The following is a 26,978-nucleotide window of genomic DNA, read 5'->3' as shown; positions in this document are numbered from 1 at the left end:
TCCCACCAGACATTGAAAAACAAAGTCTGGAGTAAATGGGAACATTAATTTAAAAACTTTTACTTATCATTTAACACTTTTTGTAACATAATTTAAAAAATGAGTCCTAAAAAATCTCATTACCGCAACAGTCAGAAAACATCAACACTGACATATTTTCAAAATGACATGACAAACCTGAAAGAACATAATTTGGAGATTCTGCACATGTATTTAAAATCAAAGTATTGTGCTTCTATTAATTAAATTAACATTTAATAAGCATCTGTTGCGGTAATGATAATCAAAATGTCGTGTAAGCATTCTGACAAGACAATATTTCAAATTAACTGTAAAAAAATGATCTTATCTGGTAGCCATCTTGAAGTAACTGGTCCATGTGCTTGGTCACTCAAAATCAAACTTTATTAAAATTCTGTATGTGTGCTTAAACTGTTCTCAAAAAGTGTTGTGGAGGATGAGAACATCAGGCATGGACACATCATTTTCCTAATTTTTCTTCATTATTATTATACATGAATATTCAGTAAATATTTTTTCTGTTATCTAAAGTAGTCTAGCAAAACATCCATTTATTTTTTTCTTAATATTTTTGTGTTAATTTGATTAAATTACAACAGCATGTTCAAACACAGCCGGACACATTGCGGTAATGAGAATTTCAGCAGAAAATGAGATAAAATTTACAATTATAAATTCTTATGTTGAAATCACACATTGTGCAAGGTAGAACACAGTATTGTGTTAATTCTGATGCTTTTTAATGTTACTATATTACACATTTTAAAGCTAAAATCATTAGTACTGTGGTGTTTCAATGGTTTCGTGAGAATCACCCTGCTAGTTAAACTATAATACCATAGATCAAATATATTTATCAAGTTTTACCATCAAAACCTGACTTGATGTAGTCCTTCGGATAAAATTGCATTAAATCTTGTTGTTTTAAACAAAATTATATTACAGAACCTACATTCAAGTTCCCTGTTATAGGCAACTCAGCAATTTTTCAAATTCCCAGTTTATTTCCATATATTTCCGTTAATTCCCATATATTTCCGTTAATTCCCACGGAAATTTTCCAGTGTTGAAAGTTCCCATAATTTTGCAACTCCAGTACAGAACTTTGAGATTGTAGTGTGACGTGTGGAGAAAAAGTAAGATCTTATAGCTTTGGCTGTACTGTTTTCTGTAAGGATGGCGTATGTGTACGAGCCGCAGTTGTGGAGGTCCATGGAACCACAACGAGTCTCTGTACAAGTGTACAGGTAACAGCCGTAAGAGACCGATGTACTGTACGACATGATCTCAAACACACAGTCTCTCACAAAACCTGAAGTGTTTCATGCGCTCGGGTGCTCTGGAGCTATGTTATGAGATTTTCTAAGAAATTATAAGTATTTTGGTGTAAATGTCTACATCAAAACTGACCTCCAGTATATCACTGATGTATGTCTAAGATCTTTGTAAGGAAAGCTGCCCATAAGAAGGAGAAATACACTCTTTCTGAAATCTCTTTAAAGGACATCTATTATGCCCATTTTTACAAAATATAATTGAAGTCTCAGGTGTGTCCAGAATGTGGACTGTCAGTCAGTGGTCATGGGCGGAGCTTTATCAGTGTGATGTCACATTGATAGAATCAAAACGGCATGTCTAAGGAGACTGCTTTTATTTAATAGGATTTTAAAAAAGAGTAAGTGGACTTTTTTCATTGTAGGGTGCTTCTGTTTACACACTGCCAAAACACATTTATCTTCAAACACCTTGTAAAAGTTGATTTTGCATAATAGGTGCCCTTTAATATCTCAATTGTTTTATCCAGACATAAAAATAAATGGAAAATGGAGGTCTAAAAAGTTTAGGTGTGCTTCATTTCAATTGTCTCACTCATAAACAGAGATGTCAGCAAGATCGCACACGACTCAAATTTGCCAATTAAAATTTCAATTTTATGAAGGTTTTCAATATGAAATCCTAATTTCTTATCATATGTATCCAAAGTTGGATTTTAAGGAGAAACATCTGAAACACAGCTGAGAACTTCTGAGCCATGAAAGTATAAATCTGGAAAGCTGGAGAGATTGTTGTGTTTGAGTTCACTTTACATGTTATGTATATAAGGGTCTTTTTCTCATCAGACCCTTTGACAACTGTTTAGCTCAGAGATCTTCACTTTCTCTGATCAGTTTTCTCCATTGTTTCTTACTGATCTCTGAGCTGAGCTGCTGTCTGACGTCTGCACTGGGAATCATCTGTTTTGCTGTCTAGGTCTATTTATTTGTATGTATAGACCTTCTATACATGTGCATTTGATATAATGGTGTTGTAGACGACTACGGTCTAGCTGTTCAAGAAAGTGCAGAAGCCATCATTCAGGTTATGCAAATAAAAGGCTTTTCACCTGTGGTACCCGTGGGATCTTCTTCTGATATTTATGTAGAAACATGAAACTGCTGTGGTCTCTGAGCAGATCAAGTGGTTGGAGGACATGTGGTTCTGCTTTTTGTTGTGGGAGAAACCGAATTCTTCTGTGCTCTTGTGAATAATGTCTATGGCTCATTTTCTCATGTTTAGGTCTACGGGGTCACCTGCTTTTGACAAGCTAAGTGTTTTTTGCGGAACGCTTAGTTTGTCCTCTTAACTTTTTCTAGAAGTTTGTCATTTCTTTTTGCAATGTATGTGCAATGTTATGTGCATCCCTTTGTTTGTAACCTAAAATTAGTTTTGTCTTTTTATTTTAACAAGAAATATTATGAATAAAATCAAACTTCTGTGGCATGCTGCCAACCCATAAGGAAAATATACCATATATATATATATATATATATATATATATATATATATATATATATATATATATATATATATTTTTTTTTTTTTTATATATATATATATTTTTAAATATATGTCAAAATATACAAAATTGCTAAAAATATATGTTTACAAATATATATTTTTCTAAATTATATTTTTTTCTTCTTTTTTTAATATTTAGAATAAAATAAATAAATTACATTCAAACCATTTAAAAATATATTTAGCCTTCCGTATATTTTAATCCAAGGAAATATTAACGTCACTTTGAAATTTAGAAGAAAATAATTGTCAGAAATCTGTAAAAATCACAGGTTTAAAAAAGTAAATATTAAATATATTTTCAAACATATACTTTATAAAATTAACTTGTATTTAGCAAATATTTAAAATATATTGCGCAAAGATAAATTTTTTTTGATTGATCCAGGGATTTGGAACTTAGTACATTGCCGGGATCAGTCCCATAGTGTGTCCGGTGTCAACAAAAGTTATCTCGACAATTAAGAGAAAACATTTGCCTGAAAAAACGTGTAGCTGATGAGTTTTTATGGTAATCTGTAATACCACGATTATCCACTAGATCCACTACTCTTTCCCAATTTATAAAAACTGAAGCCAAATACTGTTTGTTAATTTTACACTCTTTCCAAATCTGATCTCTAACAAAATTCCTTCACAAAAATGCAATTATTTCAGCTTTTTGCTCAAAATTTTGTATTTTTTAAGGGAAAATACCCATATTTAAGGGTTTATAATCAGAGAAAAAAATAAAGATAGGATGAAACGTTTTTTTCTCGTTTTGTTTGTTTGTTTATTGTTTGTTCGAGAGGTTCTGTTCTTTGATTTGATATATTTGTATGTTTATATATTTTTAGAAGAAAATTTTCCTGGAAGGCATTTTGTGAAACTTTTGTGAAAATCACAAAAAAATGCTGGCAGGCAACTAAAAAAAAAAAAAAAACGCTGGCAGGGAATGAGTTAATGGAACAGTACATGATGCTCTGATGATCAAATTTGAAAAAATGCATGTACGTAATTTCTTGAGAGTGAAATTGCATCTAATAAGCAAAGTTAAGACGCTGTGGAAAATATTCCACTAAGTGTGATTACAACGACATTAAACGTCTTTTCGGAGTCTTTACGGGAATACACACAAGCAGAAGGTAAATGAACCAAAATCTTGTGTCGCGCAACTAAAGAATGAATTAAAAATGATTTGCATGTCACTTCAGTTGTATCTGTGATTGTAACGACCCAAAGTTAAGCGTGCTGCTTCTTTGGTTTAGTCTGTCCTGTGGGGTTCTGGTACGAGGGATGAAAGCTCTGCATGCTATAACACTCTCTCTCATTGTTTTCATTGCTTTATGCTGATGCTTGCGTGTGTGTGTGTGTGTGTGTGTCAGCTGGATGACTGCGGAGTGGAACCCGTGTCCGGTGACCTGTGGTGGAGGTGTTCAGGTGAGAAGAGTGGAGTGTATGTCTCATGACTCGACGGGATCGCGGGTGGTGGAGGATTCTCAGTGTGCTGCGTATACACCAAGACCTCTCAGTCAACAAAACTGTAACATGCAGAAGTGTGCTCGCTACAAAGTTTACAGCTGGAGTCAGGTACATACAATACATCTAATACTGTCTGGGTGAATCTCATGAAAACTGTCAATAACATCAAGCTCATCTTTTAACCCAAAATCAAAAAAGAGAAAAGAAATAAGGGCTCATCCTCATGTTGTGCCAAATTCAGATGGAACACAAATGTTGAATGTGATCTTGATAATAGTAACTTTACGTGTTATATACAGTAGATGTGTCTCAATCAACTCCCTATACTGAATCAGTAGATTGTGTATGCATGTTTGCGCACTGGATAGGACCCTAGCTCACTTCACATTGGGACACTGTTCACTTATTTTCCTGTGACCCGACTGCTTAAGCATGATGTGATACGGATGTTATTCATCAACACCCTCTCTCTGATTTAATTATAAACACTATATTATAAAGTATATTATGAAAAAAACACTTTTATTATTCTCGTACATATCCGTGCATACATTTAGAGGAATATTACATTTAAATATTAAGTAGATTGTGGTCCCTTCCTGTCTAGCAATGTAAAACGTTTCATGATGTTTATTGAGTAGGCTCGCACAATTTCATTTGAAAAGCTTCAGAAAAGATCACATGATTTCCTTTAAGGGAACATAGCGACCATCGATACTCACTGGTTTTAGGATTGCATTGTGGCCATTTTTAGGGAATGAATGTTTTAGTTCACTGGAAGTATTTTGCGATTGAGGCTGCATCCGAATCCAATGTTTAGTTTACTTCCTGTCTCCTGAAATACATTCATCGTCTTGTCCCACAATTCTATGCATGGGCGTGCTCGGGGAATGTGATTGGTCAAGCCTGGTCGAAAAATCGAAAAAATAAATAAATAAATAAAATGGCGGCCAAGAAAGCGTCTGGAGCAGAAATCTAGGGTAAATTAAGTTTTATTTTTAATTCTTATACCGTTTGCATTTAGTGAGAAATTATTATTGTTGTTTTCAAATATGCCATTAATTACAATGCAACGTTCAAAATGACCGCTGTGGTGACAGAAGTCCCGCCCTCCAGTTAAAAGAACCAATCATCACTCGCTAAAGACTGAGGGGGAGGGCTCTGTACAGAGTTGTGTGATGCACTGGCCAACCTGTACGCATACCCAGTAGCTGAAACGACCTAAAACAAGGGTTTTTAGCACAATTTGAGCTTAAGAAACTAAAGTTATGGTACAGTTAATCTTAGGTGGTCAGAAATATGTTGTTTAATTGTGATTTTAGCATGTGAGTTTTAGGGATATCAGTCTTTCCCCATTCAAGTAGAAAGTACTTTATGGCGCTTTTCCATTGCATAGTACCCCACGGTTTGGTTTGGGTCAGCTCACCTCACTTTGGCTTGGTTAGCTTTTCCATCAAGTTTAGTAACACTTTGCAGTGGGCGGGATTATAGGCGTGTCTGGCATGACTGAAATGACTGCCTGGAGGTGTTGCAAACATGGTGATTTCCTCAAAAGGGACTTAACTTAATATCTTGAGTCATTTTGCTTATTAAATGTTAAATGTATCTTAATTTAAAGGTGCTGTATTTACCTGGCCATAGATGAATAATACGACTTCTGTACTTGGTAATGACATATTGTGAGCCCCAAACACGATTGTGCCCTTGTTCTTATGTAAACTTTGTGCATGCAAAAGACCGCTGGAAACAGACCAATCTCAACATAAACCAACCATGACGTTACATCCGAGATTTACACCCCAACATTAAATTACACATTAAATTAAGTACAAAATTGTTACAATGCTAAAAACAAAGTTGTCACTGTTGAGTTAGCGCTATATGCTAGTTAATGCTATATGCTAGCGTTTAGGTTGAAGTTTTACTATTGACGTAACAGTTAGGTTTTGCAGGTCCATACTGAAAAAAACACAAATTACCATTTAGAAACCTCCATTAACAATCTCCAAACAATTGATTATTCCTCAAATTCTGTATCTTCGTCTGATACAGGCTAAAACATAAGATCTGTTTACATACAAACAGAGCTACTGAGACGCTCTAAGAAACAGCCAATCAGAGCAGAGCTCAACATTATTATTCATGACCCTTCCAAATAAGGTAATAATAGACCATTTCATTCTAAAGGCAAATCCTAGTGTTGTAAATGGACATGTAAAACTGACTCTGGATCAATTTTACACTTAATAAAGCCACAAACCTTCTACGTAGATATCAGAGAGCAATTTAATATTATTCTTTAGCACCTTTAAGATTTTTTAGATATTTATGCTGAAAATCAAGACTAAGACAGACATTCATTCTTGCAGTGGACACATTAGTTTTATAGAAATATCTTTTTGTACAACCAGCCGTTGTCGTACATAAAAACAAATTACTACTACTACTAACAGTGCTTTATGAACTTTTACATATAAACAATGTATTACTGCTTTAGTAAGTACACACTGCACTTCATTAAAACAAACACATAAAAGTACACATGTGCAATCCATCAGTCCAGACTGAATGAATGGAAAAACTCCCTGCTGGATGAAACAAACTGTAATGATCCATAGCTTTCATACACCGATTGAAGATAAACGCTGAGCGTAAACACCCAACGGTCACAGGCGATGATGCTCAGAGAGAGACAGAGAGACGGAAACCAAGAATGTACATTACGAAAAAGACAGAGGAAAACATGGAAGAAACAAAACATCATTAAACAGTTTTGATTTGAAGTGACAGCAGATAGTAAACAGACCTTTCTAAGAACTTTCATATTTTAAAAAAACATTCCCCAAAATTTCCCCATTTGTGTTCCATCAAGAAAAGATGGCCATGTGAGTTGGAATGACATAATGGTCAGTAAATGTGTTTCATGAGATTCACCCACATCAAAAATTCAAAACATTACATTTCTAGCCTTTGCAATAGATTTCATTGCGGTGGTTTTAAGAGTTTCCAGCGTGTTAATGTTCACATATGATGGCATGTTTAGTGTTCTGTGTCGTGCGGCAGTGGGCAGCAGATGCGAGATGTGGTGTGCATAGGTTCAGATGGAGCACAGCTAGAGGATTATGCATGTGGGACGCAGCCAAAGCCCCCGAGGACAAAGACCTGTCAGATGCCTGTCTGCAGAAGCCCCATCGGCTGGCATATCGGAGACTGGGGTCTGGTAATGAATTATCACCACCCTGTTTATACATAAGACCTCAGATACGTTGTGAATATTATATTTCTATCTCCATTATCATATTATATATGGTAAAAAGTTTTTCCTCTCTGAAGTGTTCTAAGAGTTGTGGCTCGGGCCTGCGAGAGCGGCAGGTGATCTGCGCAGACAGACAGAGAAATCTTTACAGGACAGAAGAGTGCCAGGGCAACACCAAACCTTCAACAGTGGAAAACTGCAATACTCAGCCATGTTACAGGCCTCAGGGTAAACAACACATCTTAACACATCTCACAGTTTCAAAAAATCTGTCATTTTTATGTTTAAAATTTTTACAATTCCTCGTTGTACTTACATTTTTAAGATTAATCGACTTGAATTTACAATTTATTTCAACTTTCTTGACTAGTGAGTAGTTGCTATAAATTATAAAAGTAAAGTTGAATTTGCTTACATTTTCATAATTTATAGCAACTCCTCACTAGACATTTACATTGATTAAACTTAAAAATGTAAGTGCAACAAGGACTTTTTATAGTGCAGTTTAATGTGCAAAAACTAGGGCTTTTAAAAGATTAATCGCGATTAATTGCATAAAAATACAAGTTTGTTTTTGCATAATATATGTGTGTGCATATTTTGTATATATAAATACACACATATGTATTTAGGAAACATTTACGTGTGTGTGTATGTGTGTATGTGTATGTGTGTATTTATTTATTTTACATTATATATAAATAAAAATAAATAAATAAATAAATAAAAATTTTCTTAAATTTACACATGTATGAATGCATTTAAATATACATAATAATTACACACAATGCACACACACAAATATATTATGCAAACTTTTATTTTATATGCGATTAATCGCGAATTAATCTTTTGACAGCACTAGCAAAAACCAAATAAATTTGTAAGATAATTCAACAAAATCTCCTTTTACAAGGTGTCTATTTCTATTAGATCTGCCTTTGACCCTATGAGGTTGGGTTTAGGGGTGGGGTTAGGTTTGGGGTTACATTACTTTATTTTTTCTAACAATCGTACGTTTTTGTTACTACGTGCAAATTGAAACATTTAGCCACCACATAAAATATGTATGAATTCCCCCTTAAAATCAGGTGTAAACACTGTATAGCTCTCTTCACATTTTTCTGTTTATTTATATGTCCCAACGTGTCCATTTCTGACACAGAGGTGCCCAGCATGCAAAACCCATCGGGATATGACAACACTGCTCAAGGTTTCCAGCCGTACATCAATGATCCCTCATTAGGTTTGTTTATAGATATTCCTGTTATTGTGCACTTTTGTCTCATTTGTTACGCTGTTAGATTTTACACTTGGACTGATTTCAGGTTTAAACTATAGTGTAACCGGCCTTGACCAGCACAGACATTTATAGTCATATATTTCATAAGTAAACCTTTCACTTTCATTCAGAAAACAGCTTTTTCGCATTATCTGTGAGGTCAGATGCAGTCTGTGATGTCGGTGACTTTTACATTTCATTGCTGCTATACTTCTCAGATTAGTTACACATGATGGACTGCTGAGTTTTTCATACCGAAAGTGAAATGTAATCCACGCATGTGTGTCGTGCAGATGTAATGCTTTCTGTTTCATAATGAAGCTCTCTGACGGCAGGAAACATTTAATGAGGGCTCTGTTATGTTTTTATGATCCGACACATCAGCACCTCCTCCGAACAATCCAGTCAACACTCCAACTCTCCCTCCTCCCTGTAGTCAAACTCGATACGGCTGCTGTCCAGATGGAGTCACCTCGGCCAGTGGACCACAGGGACAAGGTTGTGTCCAGAGCCCAACTCCACCCTCATGCACGTGGAGCAGGTGCACATTTATTTAAAAGTCATCTAACAGACAAAACAATAATGTGACCAATAATGTGACCCAGTTTGTGGTTAAAGGGGTCATATTATCCAGGTTAAAGGGGTCCTAATATGAGATTTTTTTAAAGATGTAAAATAAGTCTTTGGTGTCCCCAGAGTGCGTATGTAAAGTTTTAGCTCAAAATACCCCACAGATAATTTATTATAGCATATTAAAATTGCAAAAATGCAAATGCAAAAATGTGCCGTTTTTTGGTGTGTTCTTTAAAATGCAATAGAGATGAAATGCAAACACTGATCGCCATGATGGTGGTTTGTTAAAATTTAAACTGAATTGTGCTGTCAATGTTTTTTTTCCTTTCTTTTTCTCTCCGTGGTTGGATAGTGCAGATTAAGGGGCGGTATTATTGTAATAAGACTCACTAAACAGGACAGCAAACGATACATTTTGATGTTTTACCAAAAACTGAATGCAAAAGTAAGGCATTTAAACTCTTTCCTCAGGTACGGCTGTTGTCATGATGGTGTGACCATTGCGCAGGGACCCAACAAAGAGGGTTGTCCAGAATCCTGGCTGTACTGGACTCCAACAGTGAGTGTCACATTTACTCATTCCCTTTGTTCTTCTGTCATGAGTACTCAATGTCATGCAGTGAGCCATTCATCTATGGACACTTTGCCACTACTTTAACTCATTCCTCGCCAGCCTTAAAAAAAACATTTTAGTGATTTTCACAAAAGTTTCAGGAAAATTTTCTAAAAATATATAAACATACAATATATAAAATGAAAGAACAGACCCGCTTTCAAACAAACAAAACAGGAAAAATTCAGAACGATGATCAAAACATACACAGAGTTTACAGAGTTGTTGAATTCGCTGATGCTTCAGTTTTTGACAAATTGGGTAATAGCGGCATCTAGTGAAAAATAGCGGAATTACAGATTACCGTACGCATTCTTCCAATCATTAATTAGAATGGCCAAGTCGCGTTTTATTTTGACAGATGAATACGCTCAGTTTATTAAATAGTCTATGTCTTAGTTTATTAAATACCCTTAGTTTATTTAATATTAATGATACATTTATTAAATGTCTCTTGCAAACTATGAAGGGACAATGAATCAATACACTGACATGGTAATGCTAGACAGATACTTTGTTGGGACAGTCCTACCGTAATTTTTTTCACTCCTAGACGTACGTCTGGCGTCAAGGGGAAACGCTTGATGATCATTGTCTCACCAGGCTATGTTTATTCGGCTATCCAGTGCTGAGCTTCGATGAAACTTCACGAGACCGGCGAGATGATTCCACCGGGCGGGAGATACGTGGCGGGATTGACAGCTTTGACACCAAATTGATATACGTGAAAATCAGATGACATGATTTCACAGCTTTTCATTGGCCGTTTAGATATGTGAAGCATACTGTATACGGAAATGAACCTGGACATTCAATCCGTTGAAAAATCTCAAAATCGGCAAAATGGACATACGTGGTTTTCATCGGACAGTGACGATATGCTAGCTCTGAGTGTACAGGTTGCACACTTATTATTGCAGTGCATTGTGGGGTTGAAAAGTGCACTCAATAATTTTACTGTTTTTAACATAACATGCAATAGATAAATTACACCACATAAAGTAGTATACATGTCTAACTATACAGAGTAGTATTTTTTACATTTCTGATTGGGCGGGCCCTTTACTATTAAAGGGTATATGGGGCTTATAGGGGGCGATGTATCGCTGGCGGTGTGCATACAGCTTTTGTCTGACTTGTGGACATCAAATCAGACCAGACTACCTTTATATGTAACTGATTTAAAAAACGGCCAGTCTTGAAGAAAAATTAAATGACCAACTTGTAAAACTAGTCTAAGAAGTTGATGCAACCGGCCACTGGTTGCAAAACCTTATGTTAAAGACCTTGTGATGTGCTGACAAATGACAAATCTATTTTTTGTTTTAACATTAATTAAATAATATTCTTAGTAATAGAAATCTCTTTTTCTCTATAAAGTCAGATCCTGTACCATCTGTACCGACAGACTGTCAAACATCCAAGTACGGGTGCTGCTATGACGGTTTGACTGCTGCTGGTGGTCCTCGTGGAGAGGGTTGCTCCAATCCCCCAGGCAATAGTAAGTCAGCTATGTAAGTCAGATATTAGTGTGTCATATTGATGGATAAGACATTGTCATAAACAAGGTCACAAAGTGATTGGGGTTAAATGCAGGCATTACGAATATTACGATTTTAAATACACTCCGCTTGTTGAGTCTGATGTCATGCGCCACCACTTCCAGGTCCAAACGCTGCTTATAGTAAACGACAAACAATACAAATAAACATTCAATGTGTGCTGTAAAACTATTAAAAAACACATTCCTAACCTTTATCTCCATACTAAAATCCCAGATGGCAAAACAATTATTTATCTTTTATGAATTGTTAAAATTTTGATGTCCGAGACACTACGGGGTGGTTTCCCGGACAGGGCTTAGCTTAAGTCAGGACTAGGCCTTAGTTTAAATAATTTAAACAAACATGCCTTACTGAAAACATTACTTTTGTGCATTTTAAGGCAAAATTATGGGCACTGATGTATTTTAAGATATGTCAGTGCAAGATGTTTTCAGTTTAAACACCATTGAGATTATAGTCCCACTTCAACGAATGAAAGCTTGGACCTGTAAATGTTATTCCTTATGTCAAGCCTTAACAAGTGTATTAAAAAAGCTGCTCAGAGCTTTAGACCCGTGAACAAATTGCATCTTCCCCTCGACCCCTTCAGCACAGAGCTCCCCATCCTGTGACCTGCCCCATACGGTCGGACCATGTGATCAGTGGACTTCCCGTTACTATTACGACCGCTCTGCATCACGCTGCGTGCACTTCTGGTACGGCGGCTGCGACGGCAACAGCAACAACTTTATCTCGGAGGAGGACTGTCAGGGGACGTGCCTGAGATCGGCACCGAATCCGCAACGGGACCACGTTTTGTCTTTGCTGCGTGCCAGAAGTCGCTCCCGCCTCAGCTCCGGTGTCGGGACACACGCGCGCCGGCCTCAGTGGCCACCTGCCGACGCGATGCACCAGAACGACCCTGCCGCCAGGTAAGAGTCTTCACCTTGGACGCTCCTCTCGCAGGCCCAAGCCTTTTAAACCCCACCGAAGAGAGGAGCCGGCAAGTTATGCACAGAGACTCGTGCTGGGCCAACCGGGTTATTCACTAGCTTACATACAGACAGCGTTTAAACACATGTACATGCTTTTTTTAAAAATACATTTGTGACCCTGTCTGTGAAATCCAGAAGTCGCACAATCTAGTTTAGGAGCACCAGCTTTTGATTTCACTTGATCTAACTCAGTCAATATTAAAGATATCAAGGTTATATTTTCACAGAATGTACTTTAGATTATGATTTTATGTAGAAAAAGTAAATGACTTTCACAGACTGGCTCACATTTGTCTGTCATGACATCTAATGCAGATTAATGTCATTTTATTGTAACAGCGATGCCATCATATTAATCCATTGCATTCACACATAACCTGTAGACGTTGACGCCCCTCATTGGACATTGCTGTGCTTTTGGGACTGGTGTTGATTTTTTACGTTCCTCTCCATTGCTTGTAGTATTATGTTTAGTTTGATTTGGTTTACCCCTCCTGCGTAAGGTCTGTGTTTGATACATGATGATTTTATCTCGGCGTGATTAATAAAGATCTCTGCTGTGGTGTCCTGATCATGCCTGATTGAATGTCTGTCTCTCCTGACTCTTCATCTTACAGCACATGTGTAGAGAATATTTAAATAACATAGTGATGAATACTTGGTTTAATTCTTGCCTTCATTTCGCAAGCGAGTCATATTTTGGAATCAACAACATTTCAACCAACCTATCAGATTCGAGGTTACGATTTTAAGTCTAGTTATTGTTGAGGTTTGACAGGAATGTTGTTTTAGGACAAAGAATACACATTGAACTGTTGACTGCCTGTTAGAAAGGAAAAGTCATAAAATCACATTTCTGATGTTTAATGATGACAGCAATGGCGGCTCGTGACTGCGCATCCGAGGGGCGCAAATTCAAAATAAGTGTTCAGAGAGTCATGTGTGTTGCTCGGGTTTTCAAAATATGCGTTTGTTGCGTCATGTGAACCAGCATCACGTGTTTTGTCGAGGTAGGTGCCTGCTGCACACGCGACGAAATTTATGATAAAAGAGATGCTCACATTCACAGAATACACTCAAGACACTCAATTAACAGTAAACTCTGAGTACGTATGAGTTTATTCAAGTATCTGGCAAACGCGGGCGTCTCTTTTATCATAAACCTTTTGGACGCGTCTGCAGCCGGCACTTGTTTTGGCGGGACATGTGATGCACACAGGATCACTCGTAGGACACATATTTTGAAATTACGAACCACACATGATGGGCTACATACATGTTCGCATTGAGCGTCTTCGAAAAAAGAAGTCACCTCCCGCACTGGATGACAGTGATGCCAGTGATCAGTTTAAGAAAGTAATTTTGCCAATGTAATTATGTGATCTTAATGAAATCCTTAGGGGTGATTATTAGCAGAAAATATTCTTGATACACAACTAATAGTACGCAATGTGAATAATGAAATAGGTGGGGCTGCACAATATATTGAAATATTGCAGATGACGGTATGCATGTTGCAATAATTTACAATAACTACATAATTTCAATACTTCTAATGTAAAGGTTATTATGAATAGTCCAATTTTTAGCTAAAGAATGAGGGTGGAAGAAAAGAATGAATATGATTGTCAGTTTTTAAACATATTTCAATACTTTTTACAAACTTAAATCATCATTTTGCATATAATATCCTGCTTATTGTGCTGGGTTAGGTTAACCGAGATGAGATTCAGAGCAGTTATGCGCTGCTGCCCTTTTGTTGATTAAATTTGCTGTGATTTTCAACAAGACTAAAAATAAAATCTATTAACGTATCATACGCTTATCGTCTCTGGTTAGGTCATTGAGCTTGAGCCATAAGCAGACAGTAATGTGTTGACTCTTCATCATGTTTGTACTTTTCATAGTTTTGGTTTTCCCAAAATTATGTGGAATTACTACTTTTGTTTTGTCTTTTATATTGAATTGAGCATTTTGGGTCGGTGTGGTTCTTTTGGGTTCTTGTATTTCATCTGTGGCCAGACTAAAGGAACCGTTCATCACAGATAGATTAAATATTTGGGTGAACTGTTCCTTTAAGGCTCATCTTTATGCTGCTGTGGTAACTGTTCCCAATAGTACAGCATAAAGTGATCACTATTATTTTTCTCTCCATCATTTCTTCTTTCTTTTGCTTATGCACATCTGTCTTTCTCTCTCTCTCTCCATTTCTTTCTTTGCATTCGCTATTCATCCTCCACTGCTCCAGCTGGACCGCTGCAGGTGTGAGTATAGACAAGTCAGACCCCTCTACGGTGGAGGGTTTGGTTGGTCAGCGGGTGATGTTGCCCTGCAGGGTGACCCCACCGCCCTCCTCCACTGTAGTTGTGGAGTGGAGACGAGATGGTGTTCCTGTTGACCCCATCAGGTAGGTGCCTGCTTTTATTCTATATGTCATGTTATCATTTATGCAATTTTTCCTGTAAAAGTTTTCATTTTTTAAAAATGAAAATACTGTCTGTTAATTGTCTCATTTTTCATCATGAAAATGAAACTGTCTGTTTATCTACTCACCACTATGTTGTACCAAAATGTCCTAAAATGTCCTAGCGTCTCTTCACAATCACTTACAGCTGCAATCAGTAACTTTATTCAAGTAAAAATAAATGTATAAAAAAAATCTGTTTAAAATGTTTTCAGGCCCGGTACTAGGCTTGCTGGACTGGGGAGGCAGGAATTATGGGTGGGCAGCCATAACACTCAATAGTCCCTTTCACACATACAGTCTTTACTGGTAATTTACTGGTAAATTGCCGTTAACATGTCATGTGTGGACAGAACCTTTCCGGTAAATCAGTGCTCCCAATTTACCAGTAAGACAGGTTGTAAGATTACCAGTAATTTACCGGTAAGCGCTGTGTGTGAACGAAAATTATAGGATTACCGGCATTTAGGACGGACGACGTCAGACCGTGCTGACAGCTTCGGGCCAATCATAGCGTTTTAATACAGATGACGCGTTTACCCCCGCAGTGTTTAATGACGTTTCCACACACATGCTGCTTGAAAGTTGAGCACACCTGAAGTTTACGTCCACATTTCTTCACCAAAGTTGTTTAAAACAGCTTACCGCCGAATTGCCGACGTCCTTAGCACGCCCTCTGTGAAGCCTAAAGTGCAAACAGTACTGTTAAAAACGCATTTTCGGTTTGACATCGTCTCATTCAATGTTGTTTGGTCATGAGCAACTTCGCGACTGTTTACCACAGACGTGAAAACAACAAAATACGGAACGTGGTTATGAACTAAGTGGATTGTTTACAAATACAACACTGAGCTCGCCGCGTGCTACAGGTACTTCCGCTTTCTCAACGAATTTACCGGTATTTTGATACTGATGTGTGAATGATGTCTTACTGGTAAAATAACGGAACGCCACTGCGTGTGTGAACAGCACATTTTTGTATTTACTGGTAAATTCATTCTGGTAAATTCATGGTAATTTACCAGAATTACTGTGCGAAAGAGGCTAATGTAAAAATATATAAAACAGATCTGAAGGTTTTACTTAATTTGTCTTCCTCAAACAGAAAATACATAATGTCGGCAACATAATGTCTTATCAATGTCAGCAAACAGACAGGGAATAAAAGGCTATAGGAGATTTTTTTAAAGATATTTTGCATAGTACCTGTTGCCCTTACCAAATTATAAAAGTTTTTAATTTCAACAGCTTATATAAATAGCATTTGCCAAAAAGTGACGCTATTTGTGTAAAGAGACCATTCATTTTTTAAGGTTGGCTGTACATTTTTGGGAGGCAGAGGAAAAATCTGGGGGGGCAATGCCCCTCCTAGCCCCTCGTATACCCAGCCTTGCTCCTTACCCTGTTTCATGAAGATATTCGTATTCTATGTCTTATCAATGTCGGCAATAAAAGGCTATAGGAGATTTTTTCTGAAGATATTTTGCATAGTACCAGCTGCCCCCGACCAAATTATAAAACGTTTTTAATGTCAACAGCTTATAGAAATAGCATTTGCCAACAAGAGACGCTATTTGTGTAAAGAGACAATTCTTTTTTTATGGTTGGCTGGACATTTTTGGGGGGCAGAGGAAAAATCTGGGGGGGCAATGCCCCTCCTAGCCCCCCGTATACCCAGCCTTGCTCCTTACCCTGATTCTTGAAGACATTCATATTCTGTGTCTTATCAATGTCGGCAATAAAAGGCTATAGGAGACTTTTTCTGAAGATTATTTGCATAGTACCAGCTGCCCCCGACCAAATTATAAAACGTTTTTAATGTCAACAGCTTATATAAATACCATTTGCCAACAAGAAATGCTATTTGTGTATTGTATCCATTTTTTATGGTTGACTGGACATTTTTGGGGGGTAGAGGAAAAATCTGGGGGGCAATGCCCCTCCTAGGCCCCCGTTTTCCCAGCCTTGCCCCTTACCCTGTTTCTTGAAGACATTCGTATTCTATGTCTTATCAATGTCGGCAATAAAAGGCTATAGGAGATTTTTTCTGAAGATATTTTGCATAGTACCAGCTGCCCCCGACCAAATTATAAAACGTTTTTAATGTCAACAGCTTATATAAATACCATTTGCCAACAAGAAATGCTATTTGTGTATTGTATCCATTTTTTATGGTTGACTGGACATTTTTGGGGGGTAGAGGAAAAATCTGGGGGGCAATGCCCCTCCTAGCCCCCCGTATACCCAGCCTTGCTCCTTACCCTGATTCTTGAAGACATTCATATTCTGTGTCTTATCAATGTCGGCAATAAAAGGGAATAAAAGGCTATAGGAGACTTTTTCTGAAGATTATTTGCATAGTACCAGCTGCCCCTGAACGAATTATAAAACGTTTTTAATGTCAACAGCTTATATAAATAGCATTTGCCAACAAGAGACGCTATTTGTGTAAAGAGACAATCCATTTTTTATGGTTGGCTGGACATTTTTGGGGGCAGAGGAAAAATCTGGGGGGGCAATGCCCCTCCTAGCCCCCCGTATACCCAGCCTTGCTCCTTACCCTGATTCTTGAAGACATTCATATTCTGTGTCTTATCAATGTCGGCAATAAAAGGGAATAAAAGGCTATAGGAGACTTTTTCTGAAGATTATTTGCATAGTACCAGCTGCCCCTGACCGAATTATAAAACGTTTTTAATGTCAACAGCTTATATAAATAGCATTTGCCAACAAGAAACGCTATTTGTGTATTGTATCAATTTTTATGGTTGGCTGGACATTTTTGGGGGGAAGAGGAAAAATCTGTGGGGCAATGCCCCCCAAGCCCCCCCCAAAATTGTACTTGCTCCTTACCCACCTTAGTTTTGAGAAAAGTGAAATTGTTCAGAACCCTGTATCCTAACCACTGTGACAACTGATAAAACACAATTTGCAGAATTTCAGCCCGATCCTTGTGTCCTTATGGAAGTTGACAATCCCAGTTCCTAATAACTTGAATTATATAGAAAAGGCAGAATGAACATTCTTCAGAATTTCTTCTTTTGTATTCCACGGAAGATAGACAAACAGGTTTGGGACGACATAAGGGTGAGTAAATGAAGAGAGATTTTGATTTGTTTTGTATAAGAAGTGTTCTGTTAGTCAGATAGTTTGATGAGTGTTGTACACATCAGGCATCAGCAGCAGTCCGACGGCTCTGTGTTAGTGGGTCCCATCACATTACAAGACTCCGGATGGCATCTGTGTGTGGCCACGAGAGACCGTGAGAGAGATCATCGCTATATCTACCTGTCCGTCTCAGGTAATAACACTCCACTGCGCTTATTCACCTGATCAAAAGTCATTTATACATATATTCAATGTTTTGTTTCACTCTCAGATACAGGAACGTCAGAAACAGAGGCTGATTCATCACAGTCAGACACGTCACATTCATCTTCCAGGTATGAGCATGTGCGCTTATGTCGGATATACAGCAGATGTCTTCCCCTGTGCATACCTGACCTGATGTGTCTTCTGATTGGTTCAGGTTTACCATAGATTATTCACCATTGGTCGAAGCTCGTGCTGGTCAGGCTGCTAAACTTCAGTGTACAGTGCTGCCATCTTTAGCCATACATACAGTTACCATTCACTGGAGCAGAGCTGGACAACCACTTAACTCAATCAGGTACTGATCAGATATTGTTTACTCACTTACAAAACAGACTGTATTTAAGTTATATATAAAGGAAAATGTTTTGCTTAAAGAATGTTATCTTCTAGTCTTAATGAAACATGATTTTATAAAAGTATTCAGATAAAATTAATGGGAAAAAATACAATGTGAAAGAAATGTTGATATTTTGCTGACACCTAGTGGTGTGGACACAGTGTTACAGAAATGTGATAGTTTGGGAAGTAAACCAGTCCCAATAGTGAATTGGGCTACTTATAAACTGTTTCTGCAGGTTGATGTTTTTTTGTGGCTTAGAGATTAAAGGATTTGGTTAATTAGTTTTTGGTATTTGGGCTCGAAATATTGGGACTTTTGGACTAGTTTAAAATGGCCATTAGGCTGGTTTTGTTACTGGTATGACAGAAGCAAAAATGCAAACAAACGCTGGTTAATAAAGGTTTAATTTCATCCCTTAATGTAAGTGAGTTTGTATTTGTTTAATTGTTGTAGGGTTTTCATAAATATAGTAATAAAGCACAAACTAAGCATCTTTAGTAAAGTAATGGGGAAATTCAGGTTTTATTATTGTAATAACAACACATGTATATCACTTTAATTTAATAATGGCTTCTTTATTTTGTTAATTCTTATCAAGGTCTAAAGTTAAAGATTAAAATGAGTTTATTAATCTGTGGTTAGACCAGCACATCCCTGAAGACTCAATTTGTTTTGTTTGTTTATTTTTTGACATTTAAAGATGTTTTATTATTTAAAAGCTGCACAAACTGTTTTTATTTAAAATATCAAAATAAAAACGATTATATTAGAAAATCTCTGTAGTGTTTGCACTTTTAAAAGTACACTTCTACACGTGAATACTTTAATTTGGTGCCTTATTTAGCTATAATTGTCAGGGTTTGAGACAGGAGACAAGAGAACCCAAGTGCAGACGATATCGGGGAGTGAACATAAAACATTTATTACACAAAACATGAAAACAAAAACCCACGAGGGGGCAAAACTACATAAAACATGGATTTATACAAATACACTGACACAACATGATTAACAAGACTAAGATGAAAAACTAAACTGAATAAACAATGAAGACAGCATGACACGAATGAACACAATGAACCAGCACAAGACAAGAGACAAGAGGAGATTAAGGCTATGTTTACACGTGGACGGCTATTTTCATAAACGGACATTTCAACCTCTCCGGTTTCAAAAAATAATATCGTGCACACATGTCAGTTTTCAGAAAAGTGTTTATTTACACGTACCCGTGCATATTTGCCGTCAAGAGACACTCAAGCCCATGTAAGCCAATCACCGGCAGCGCTGGTGGTGACGTGAACTGGTTCTTCATGTTGGAGGGAGGAGTTGTTGCAGTAGGTGATTGATGATGTCAACGTACCGCGAGAGCGAGTTGAGGAATCACACGTAGAGGTCTAATTTCGAATCGCTCTCGCTGTACTTTGACATCATCCGTCTGTCGGTTCTTGCAGCGCCACATGAAGTCAAACACGCGTAAAATTGCTGACCTCCGAGCACTCGTCTCTGCTCCTCGACATAATGGAGCGGCTGTATTTGCAAATACAAACACACGAAACGAGTTTGCACGAACATAAATGTGATCTTGGAAGCGTTCAGAGTAGCAGTCACATGTAAACATGGGTCGCACCTTTGACGTAGGTGCGAGCTCTGGCGCATACTCTGTGATGTTGCCTGCTTAAACATCCGTTTGCCTCACTTTACATGCAACCGTGCAACCGAAGATTTTCAAGATCTCCACTCTGGCTGGAGTTTTTAGAAACAATCGGTTTCAGAGGCGAGTTCTCCGTTTGCGTGTAAACGAGGGGCACAAACGAAGGTAAATCTCTCAGTTTTTAAAAATGGCCATGTACGTGTAAACAGAGCCTAAATAGGGGAACTAAACGAGGGCAACACAGGTGAGCGGGATAACTAATAATGAATAATTAACAAGGAGAACAAGGGGGTGGGGACTGGGAACGAGACACCAGAGGCACATGACCCAATATACAAGGCCATGAGCCTCCACATAAAACAAGAGACTGTCAGAACCCTGCCATCATGATAAAACATAAATATAAAACAAGACTTTTATGGCAGAGTCCTGACAATAATAAGTGAAAAATCTTAGTAATATTTATGTTTTTATCCGATTAGTCAATTAATCTGAAAGTTAATCGCCCAATTAATCGATTATAAAAAAAAATCGTTGGTGCAGCCCTTCAATGATGGCAAAATGATTAAAAATTAAAGAGTGTTTATATGTTATAGGAGTAAATTTTGTACTGTTCATTTATGCTAATACAATTACTCATGCATGTAGCTTAAATAGAATGAATAAATAATAACTTAATAATAATAATAATATATTGAATTTGACTCATGAAAAAAATATGTAATGTAGTATCTACTATAGTAAATTGTAGTGAAATTCCAAGTTACTATAGTAATTTTAAACCTTACTATGGTAAATATTAAGGTACACTATGTTATTTACTACAGTCTTTCAATTTGCTATAGTTAATCCTACAGAAAAATTTGCATATCACAATGGTTTTGCAATAACTAAATGAATGAAAAAATAACGTATAATCAAAGTTTTAAAATAAGTTTTGCTTTCTATTTTCCCAAAAAATGCGAAACATTGGTTATACAAGTTTATTGTAAGATTTTACAAAACAAAGACATTATCATATTCAGTGTTGGGTGAAACTAGTTACTAAGTAATTAGTTACTGTAATTTAATTACTTTTCCCTTGAAAAGTAAAGTAAGGGATTACTCTTATTTTCCTTGTAATCTAATTACAGTTACTTCTGATGTAACTAAATACTATAATACAATAGTGGATTTAACATGGTTTTAGTTTACAATTCTTATTATAAACTGGTTGATTACTAGCATGAATATTAATGAGATGTTGGCTGTTTATTAATACTTAATAGCACATATTAATGCCTGATTCTGCAAAACCTTATTCTACATCCTTAACCCTCCCCATTTCTACCAATACTTAAAATTAACAACTTCTTTGTTATTAATAAGCAGTAGTTGGAGTATATTGTGGCAAAAGTAGTTAAAAGTTAGTTGATCGAGAGACTTGGACCCTAAAGTGGGACCAGAATAATTGATGTACTTTTATATATTATTTTTTCGAGCTATTTCAAGCCTATTCTTGTATCATGTACTAATAGGATTTAGAAAGTAATTAGTAAGTAATTAAATACTTTTTGGAGAGAGTAATTTCTAAAGTAATCTAATTCCAGGATTGAAGATGTAATTAGTAACTAGTAATTAATTACTTTTACTTACCCAACACTGATCATATTGCATGTTGTATAGTGCATTTTTAGCAAGGTATCACATCGCATATTTCTTCAATATTGTACAGACCTATTGCATTGTTTCAAAGCAGCTTTACATGAAAGGAGAAGAGAGGAAACCACAGTCAATGGATAAATTATTAAATACATAGCCTATAAAGTACTAGAATATATGGTATTATACTATACGCACTACATATGTTATAATATACTACAGTTTATGATGATATACTAAAGTACTAAAGTATAGTATTTGTCATGTGGGAATAAATGGTAATACTCTTATAAATATTTCATCCTGTAGACACTCTCAACACTCAGATGGCACATTGATGATAAACGCGGTGACATCAGAAGATTCAGGAGTTTATACCTGCACAGTCACTGACACCCATAAGCGTGAAGAACGTCAGATTCAGCTCAAAGTCTTAGGTACTTTCAATCTCTATCTTGTTGATTATGTGCACAATATATACTGTAAATAGTCTGCTTGTAATATTTGACTGATCATCTATAGGTGACCTCAGGATCACTAAAGCACCCACAGATGTCAGTGTAGCTCCAGGCAGCGTCGCTCAACTGTCCTGTGTTGTGTCAGGAGAAAACGCCAGAGTGGGCTGGTCGAGGTCAGATCTCAGTTTGTATAGTTTGTTTTTACAGTCGGTGTGAGAGGTTTTCACAGATCATCAGATGTTGCTGTGTTTGTTCTGTCTGGACAGGAACGGTGTACCTGTGAGACCTGATGGACATCACGTGCATGTGACTGCAGATGGCACACTCATTATAAATAACATCCAGGCATCAGATGAGGGGAAGTATACCTGTAACGCTTACAGCGGGACGTACTCCATCAGTGCAGCGGCTGAAATAAAAATGGTCAAATCACCTCAACAAGGTTTGTAAAGTGAGAAGAAAGCAAGACTAAATGCTTACAGGCCTACCCAAATTTTAATTAAAGGTGACATAGAATGAATGAACAGAGTATTTATCCTTGTTCTGTGATGTGACATGTAGACAAACATTTTTTTGTTTGGGTCTGTAATGCCTTAGAAGCTTCCTAAAAACCTCTCTCAGATAGCTCTATTAGGGTGGGGGATTTTAAACAAGTGGTTTTGCACCTATTTGGCTCCCCCTACTGGCTTAACTTGCAATCTCATTACTGATTGGCTGACTTTGCTGCCACTCAAAAAATGTAGCCAATTATTTTAAAGTGGAGGGGCAGTTAGATGCCTGTGATGTCATAAGCATCAGTTTTTCAGATTGGGCTGTTTTCTGGCTGACATTTCTAAAAGAGGAATTTCTATGAGACTGAGATGTTTAGCATGTTTAGCACTTTTTGTATGTTTGTGAATGCGGGTAGACTACCATTATTCAACAAAGACAAGGTAAAAATGGTTTTTCATTCTCTGTCCCCTTTAAAAATTCTAAAAATTCTGTCATCATTACTTAGGGGGCGTGCACACCAAAGCTTTTATGCCCGCGGCCGGCGTATGTTTTACATTGTTTCCAATAGAAGTGCTGCGTTTTTCAAGAAAAGCTAGCAGCTAGCAGTTTTTTTTCGCGCTGAATGCTGACGCTTGGTGGTTTTTCCACACTGAGCACCAGGAGTTAAAAAATATTCAACTTGGGTGAAAAGCTTAGCTCGTCAATGTCTGTTTTCACACGGCCGTCCAATCACAGCAACCAACCGGCGCATCGTACAACGCTGGCTTTCAGCGTGGAAAAACGCTAGCTGCTAGTTTTTTTGAAAAACGCGAGGCTTCCATTGGAAACAATTAAAAACATCCACCGGCGTAAAAGCTTTGGTGTGCCCACCCCTTACTTTCAAACCTGCATAAATGTCTTTGTTCTCCTGAACACAAATGAAGATATGTTGAGCGATGTTTGTAATTAAACAGGAAGCCGGAGCACCATTGACTTCCATAGCAAGAAAAAATACTATGAAAAGGAATGGCACTCAAAAGCTGTTTGCTTACAAAATCTTGCTCCAAAAATGGCCTGATTATTTGCACACTTTAATTTTCTTGCTTTTTCTCTAGATTTTGATTGGTTGCCCCGAGACTGTGTGGATCAGCCTGAACTAGCAAACTGTAAGCTGATTGTGTACGCCCGCCTGTGCTCCAATCAGTATTACTCCAGTTTCTGCTGTGCCAGCTGTGCCAAATACAACAAAGACAAAAGACAGACCAATCAGATCAGAGGTTATGTGCAATGAATCCAGCACTCTCATTGGTTGATTCAGACTCACATTTACTCATCTTACATCATCTTCCCATTTCTAAAGAACACATCAACACTGACCTCAGATCTGCAACTCCTATTATAAATACTGCTGTGTACAAACTGAGACTGAGCACTCAGTATTTCAGGATCCTTCATATTCATGTTTATTTATCAGTATGTATTAAGTGGATTTTAGTAAATATATTTTAAAAAACCAGTTATTGATAACTTTATGAACAGGTCTATACTTATTTTTTTAATAAAAAATATTTGTGCGGTACACTAGAAAAACATTATAAATATCTCTTTCACCCCAACATGAAGGATTGTTTGAAGATATAAAGATTAAAAGGGATTCATATGCAACTGTTCCCATTGGATTAATTGATTGATTTAAATATTTACTTAATTCATAATAACTCAGTAGAATAAATTAACGAATAAATATTTTTGAACACTGTAAATGACTGCTTTATGTGGATGTAGTTATGTGTTACTTGAGGATGATGAGATATCACACTTGAAGGGATAGTTCACTTTAAGGAGAGGGTTCTGTCGTCATTTTCTCGTCCTCGTGTTGTTTTAGACCTGTGTGAATTTCTTTTTTCTGATGAACACAAAAGAGGATGTTTTGGTGAATGATGGTGAACACACAGCAGTAAGTGACCTTTTGACTTTCATGGTGGGAAAATATTTTGGAAGTAATAAATAAATGTAATAAATAGGGCTGTCAAAATAAACGCGTTAATAACGCGTTAACGCAAATTCATTTTAACGGCACTAATTTTATTAACGCGCGATTAACGCAACACGCAATTTCTGTTTGACCCACAGCTGGATGAATTAAGACGCAGCAAGTGACTGGCGCTGTCTAGATGAGTCGGAGCTTTTCATAAAAATAAACATTAAGCTCTCGTCTAGCGAATCCAATGCTCTAAATGGTATTTAAACATCTAAAATGCACGTTTTCTGCACGTGCAGTTTTCTTTATCTGCACGTTTCCTGAGAAGTGTACCGTCCCAAATCCATATAAAGCAAAGATGCGTCTTCTTTCACTTTTTAGTTTCGTTTTAAAAAGCATTCAGAAATGATAGAAAATAGACCGCAGGACTTTCTTGATGTTAAAATAATTATTAAGAGAGATAAAGTTCGGGATCTGATTGATGTTAAAAGAGTTATTAAGAGTGACAAGGCTCAAAAGCGATGTCTGACGCAGACGTCTGAAGCGCATGCACACAAATGCGCGAGTGCGTGACCCTGATATATATAGATATGTAACACAAAATTACAGGTTTAAAAATATCTGTTTTGACAAGAATTCACGCAGGTATGACCTATAATCTGTTATATCTGAAGTGAATGTTTGGTTAACTGTTAAGGAAAAGTATCTGTTGTGTCATTTATATTAAACCCTTGCATTATCCTACAGTCTTGAAGTGGTCTGTCTCAATGTCAAATTTAAACAATAAAAGAAAAACATATATGAATATTGATATTGTTTTTGCTCTGCATTAACAGGTAAAGTTCTGTCATGCTTTGTCAGATTCCAACAATTGTTCCAATTGTTTTGAAGTTTTTTAATAGAGAATGTTAAAATATAAATCACACATTTTTGAAAATTTGCTTATCCCAACTCAATTTGCCAGCACAGGTCACAAATGATGCAGCAGCAAACAGAAATGGAGAAAGAACAAGGTCTTCTAAAGGCAAAAACATTTATAAACTATGGCTGATGGTTCTGTTGAAAATGTAAACAGGCTGTTGTAGACATACATTTGCATATAGTATAGATATTATCCAAATCCATGCTGATTTGAGCATTACAAACTTAAAAAGTGTTACATTTAGGTAAATTTAGAACAGATAAAAATGTGCGATTAATTTGCGATTAATCGCGAGTTAACTCATGAAATCATGCGATTAACTGCGATTAAATATTTTAATCTATTGACAGCCCTAGTAATAAATGATAAAGAAAATGTTTTGAGAAATGATGGTGGACTCACAGCAGTAAGTGACCATAGACTTCCATAGTAGGAATACAATTTTTTGATGGAATTTAATGGGTACCGTCAACTGTGTGCTTGCCATCATTTATCAAAATATTTTCTTCTTCATTTATCACAATACTTTCAAAATGTTTTTTCCTACTGTGGATGTCAATGGTCGCTTGCTGCTGTGTGTTTGCCATCATTTCTCAAAATATCTTTTTTGTGTTCATCAGAAAAAGGGTTCGTGCAGGTTTGGAACAACATGGGGATGGGTGAATGATGGCAGAATTTTCATTTTGAAGTGAACTATCCCTTTAATACATATTAATACATATGAGTGTTTAATCTGTCTAATATGGAGGCCCATTTCCGCCACATATGGGGGGGCGTGCTATGGTAAATCATAATTGTGAGATAAAAACATCAAAGTTATGACTTTAAAAGTCAGAATTCTGAGATAAAAAGTAAAAATTAGGACTTCGGAAGTCATAATTATGAGATAAAAATTAGCAGATAAAAGTTAAACTTTAAGGGGCGGTTTCCCGGACAGGGATTAGACTACTCCTAGACTAAAATAAATTTAAGAGCAATTCAAACGGAAAACAACCTTCACTGACATATCTTAAAATACATCAGTGCCCTTTGTTTTGCCTCAAACTGCACAAAAGTAAAGTTTTTAGTAAGGCATGTTTGTTAAAACTA

The 26,978-nt window shown here is 36.8% G+C and overlaps 1 protein-coding gene across 1 annotated transcript in view; it reads left to right on the top strand.

Annotated features, from left to right (window-relative positions):
* Window positions 1-24,749, top strand: part of paplna (papilin a, proteoglycan-like sulfated glycoprotein) — a 37,815-nt gene extending 13,066 nt beyond the window's left edge. The window contains exons 12-28 of the mRNA XM_055172850.2: window positions 1,197-1,268; window positions 4,224-4,428; window positions 7,364-7,540; window positions 7,654-7,804; window positions 8,742-8,822; window positions 9,243-9,399; window positions 9,903-9,990; window positions 11,425-11,545; window positions 12,199-12,520; window positions 14,832-14,990; window positions 18,221-18,348; window positions 18,427-18,490; window positions 18,577-18,717; window positions 22,367-22,494; window positions 22,580-22,688; window positions 22,782-22,957; window positions 24,102-24,749. Coding sequence (XP_055028825.2) covers window positions 1,197-1,268; window positions 4,224-4,428; window positions 7,364-7,540; window positions 7,654-7,804; window positions 8,742-8,822; window positions 9,243-9,399; window positions 9,903-9,990; window positions 11,425-11,545; window positions 12,199-12,520; window positions 14,832-14,990; window positions 18,221-18,348; window positions 18,427-18,490; window positions 18,577-18,717; window positions 22,367-22,494; window positions 22,580-22,688; window positions 22,782-22,957; window positions 24,102-24,277 — 2,455 coding nt within the window. The 3' untranslated portion in view covers window positions 24,278-24,749. The remainder of the gene's footprint in view (window positions 1-1,196; window positions 1,269-4,223; window positions 4,429-7,363; window positions 7,541-7,653; window positions 7,805-8,741; window positions 8,823-9,242; window positions 9,400-9,902; window positions 9,991-11,424; window positions 11,546-12,198; window positions 12,521-14,831; window positions 14,991-18,220; window positions 18,349-18,426; window positions 18,491-18,576; window positions 18,718-22,366; window positions 22,495-22,579; window positions 22,689-22,781; window positions 22,958-24,101) is intronic.
* Window positions 24,750-26,978: the final 2,229 nt, after the last annotated feature.

The sequence above is a fragment of the Misgurnus anguillicaudatus genome, chromosome 7 (genome assembly GCF_027580225.2).
Source record: "Misgurnus anguillicaudatus chromosome 7, ASM2758022v2, whole genome shotgun sequence".
Taxonomy (NCBI): Eukaryota; Metazoa; Chordata; class Actinopteri; order Cypriniformes; family Cobitidae; genus Misgurnus; species Misgurnus anguillicaudatus.
The sequence above is the reverse complement of the archived record's forward strand: the minus strand, read 5'-3'. Positions and strand labels throughout refer to the sequence as shown.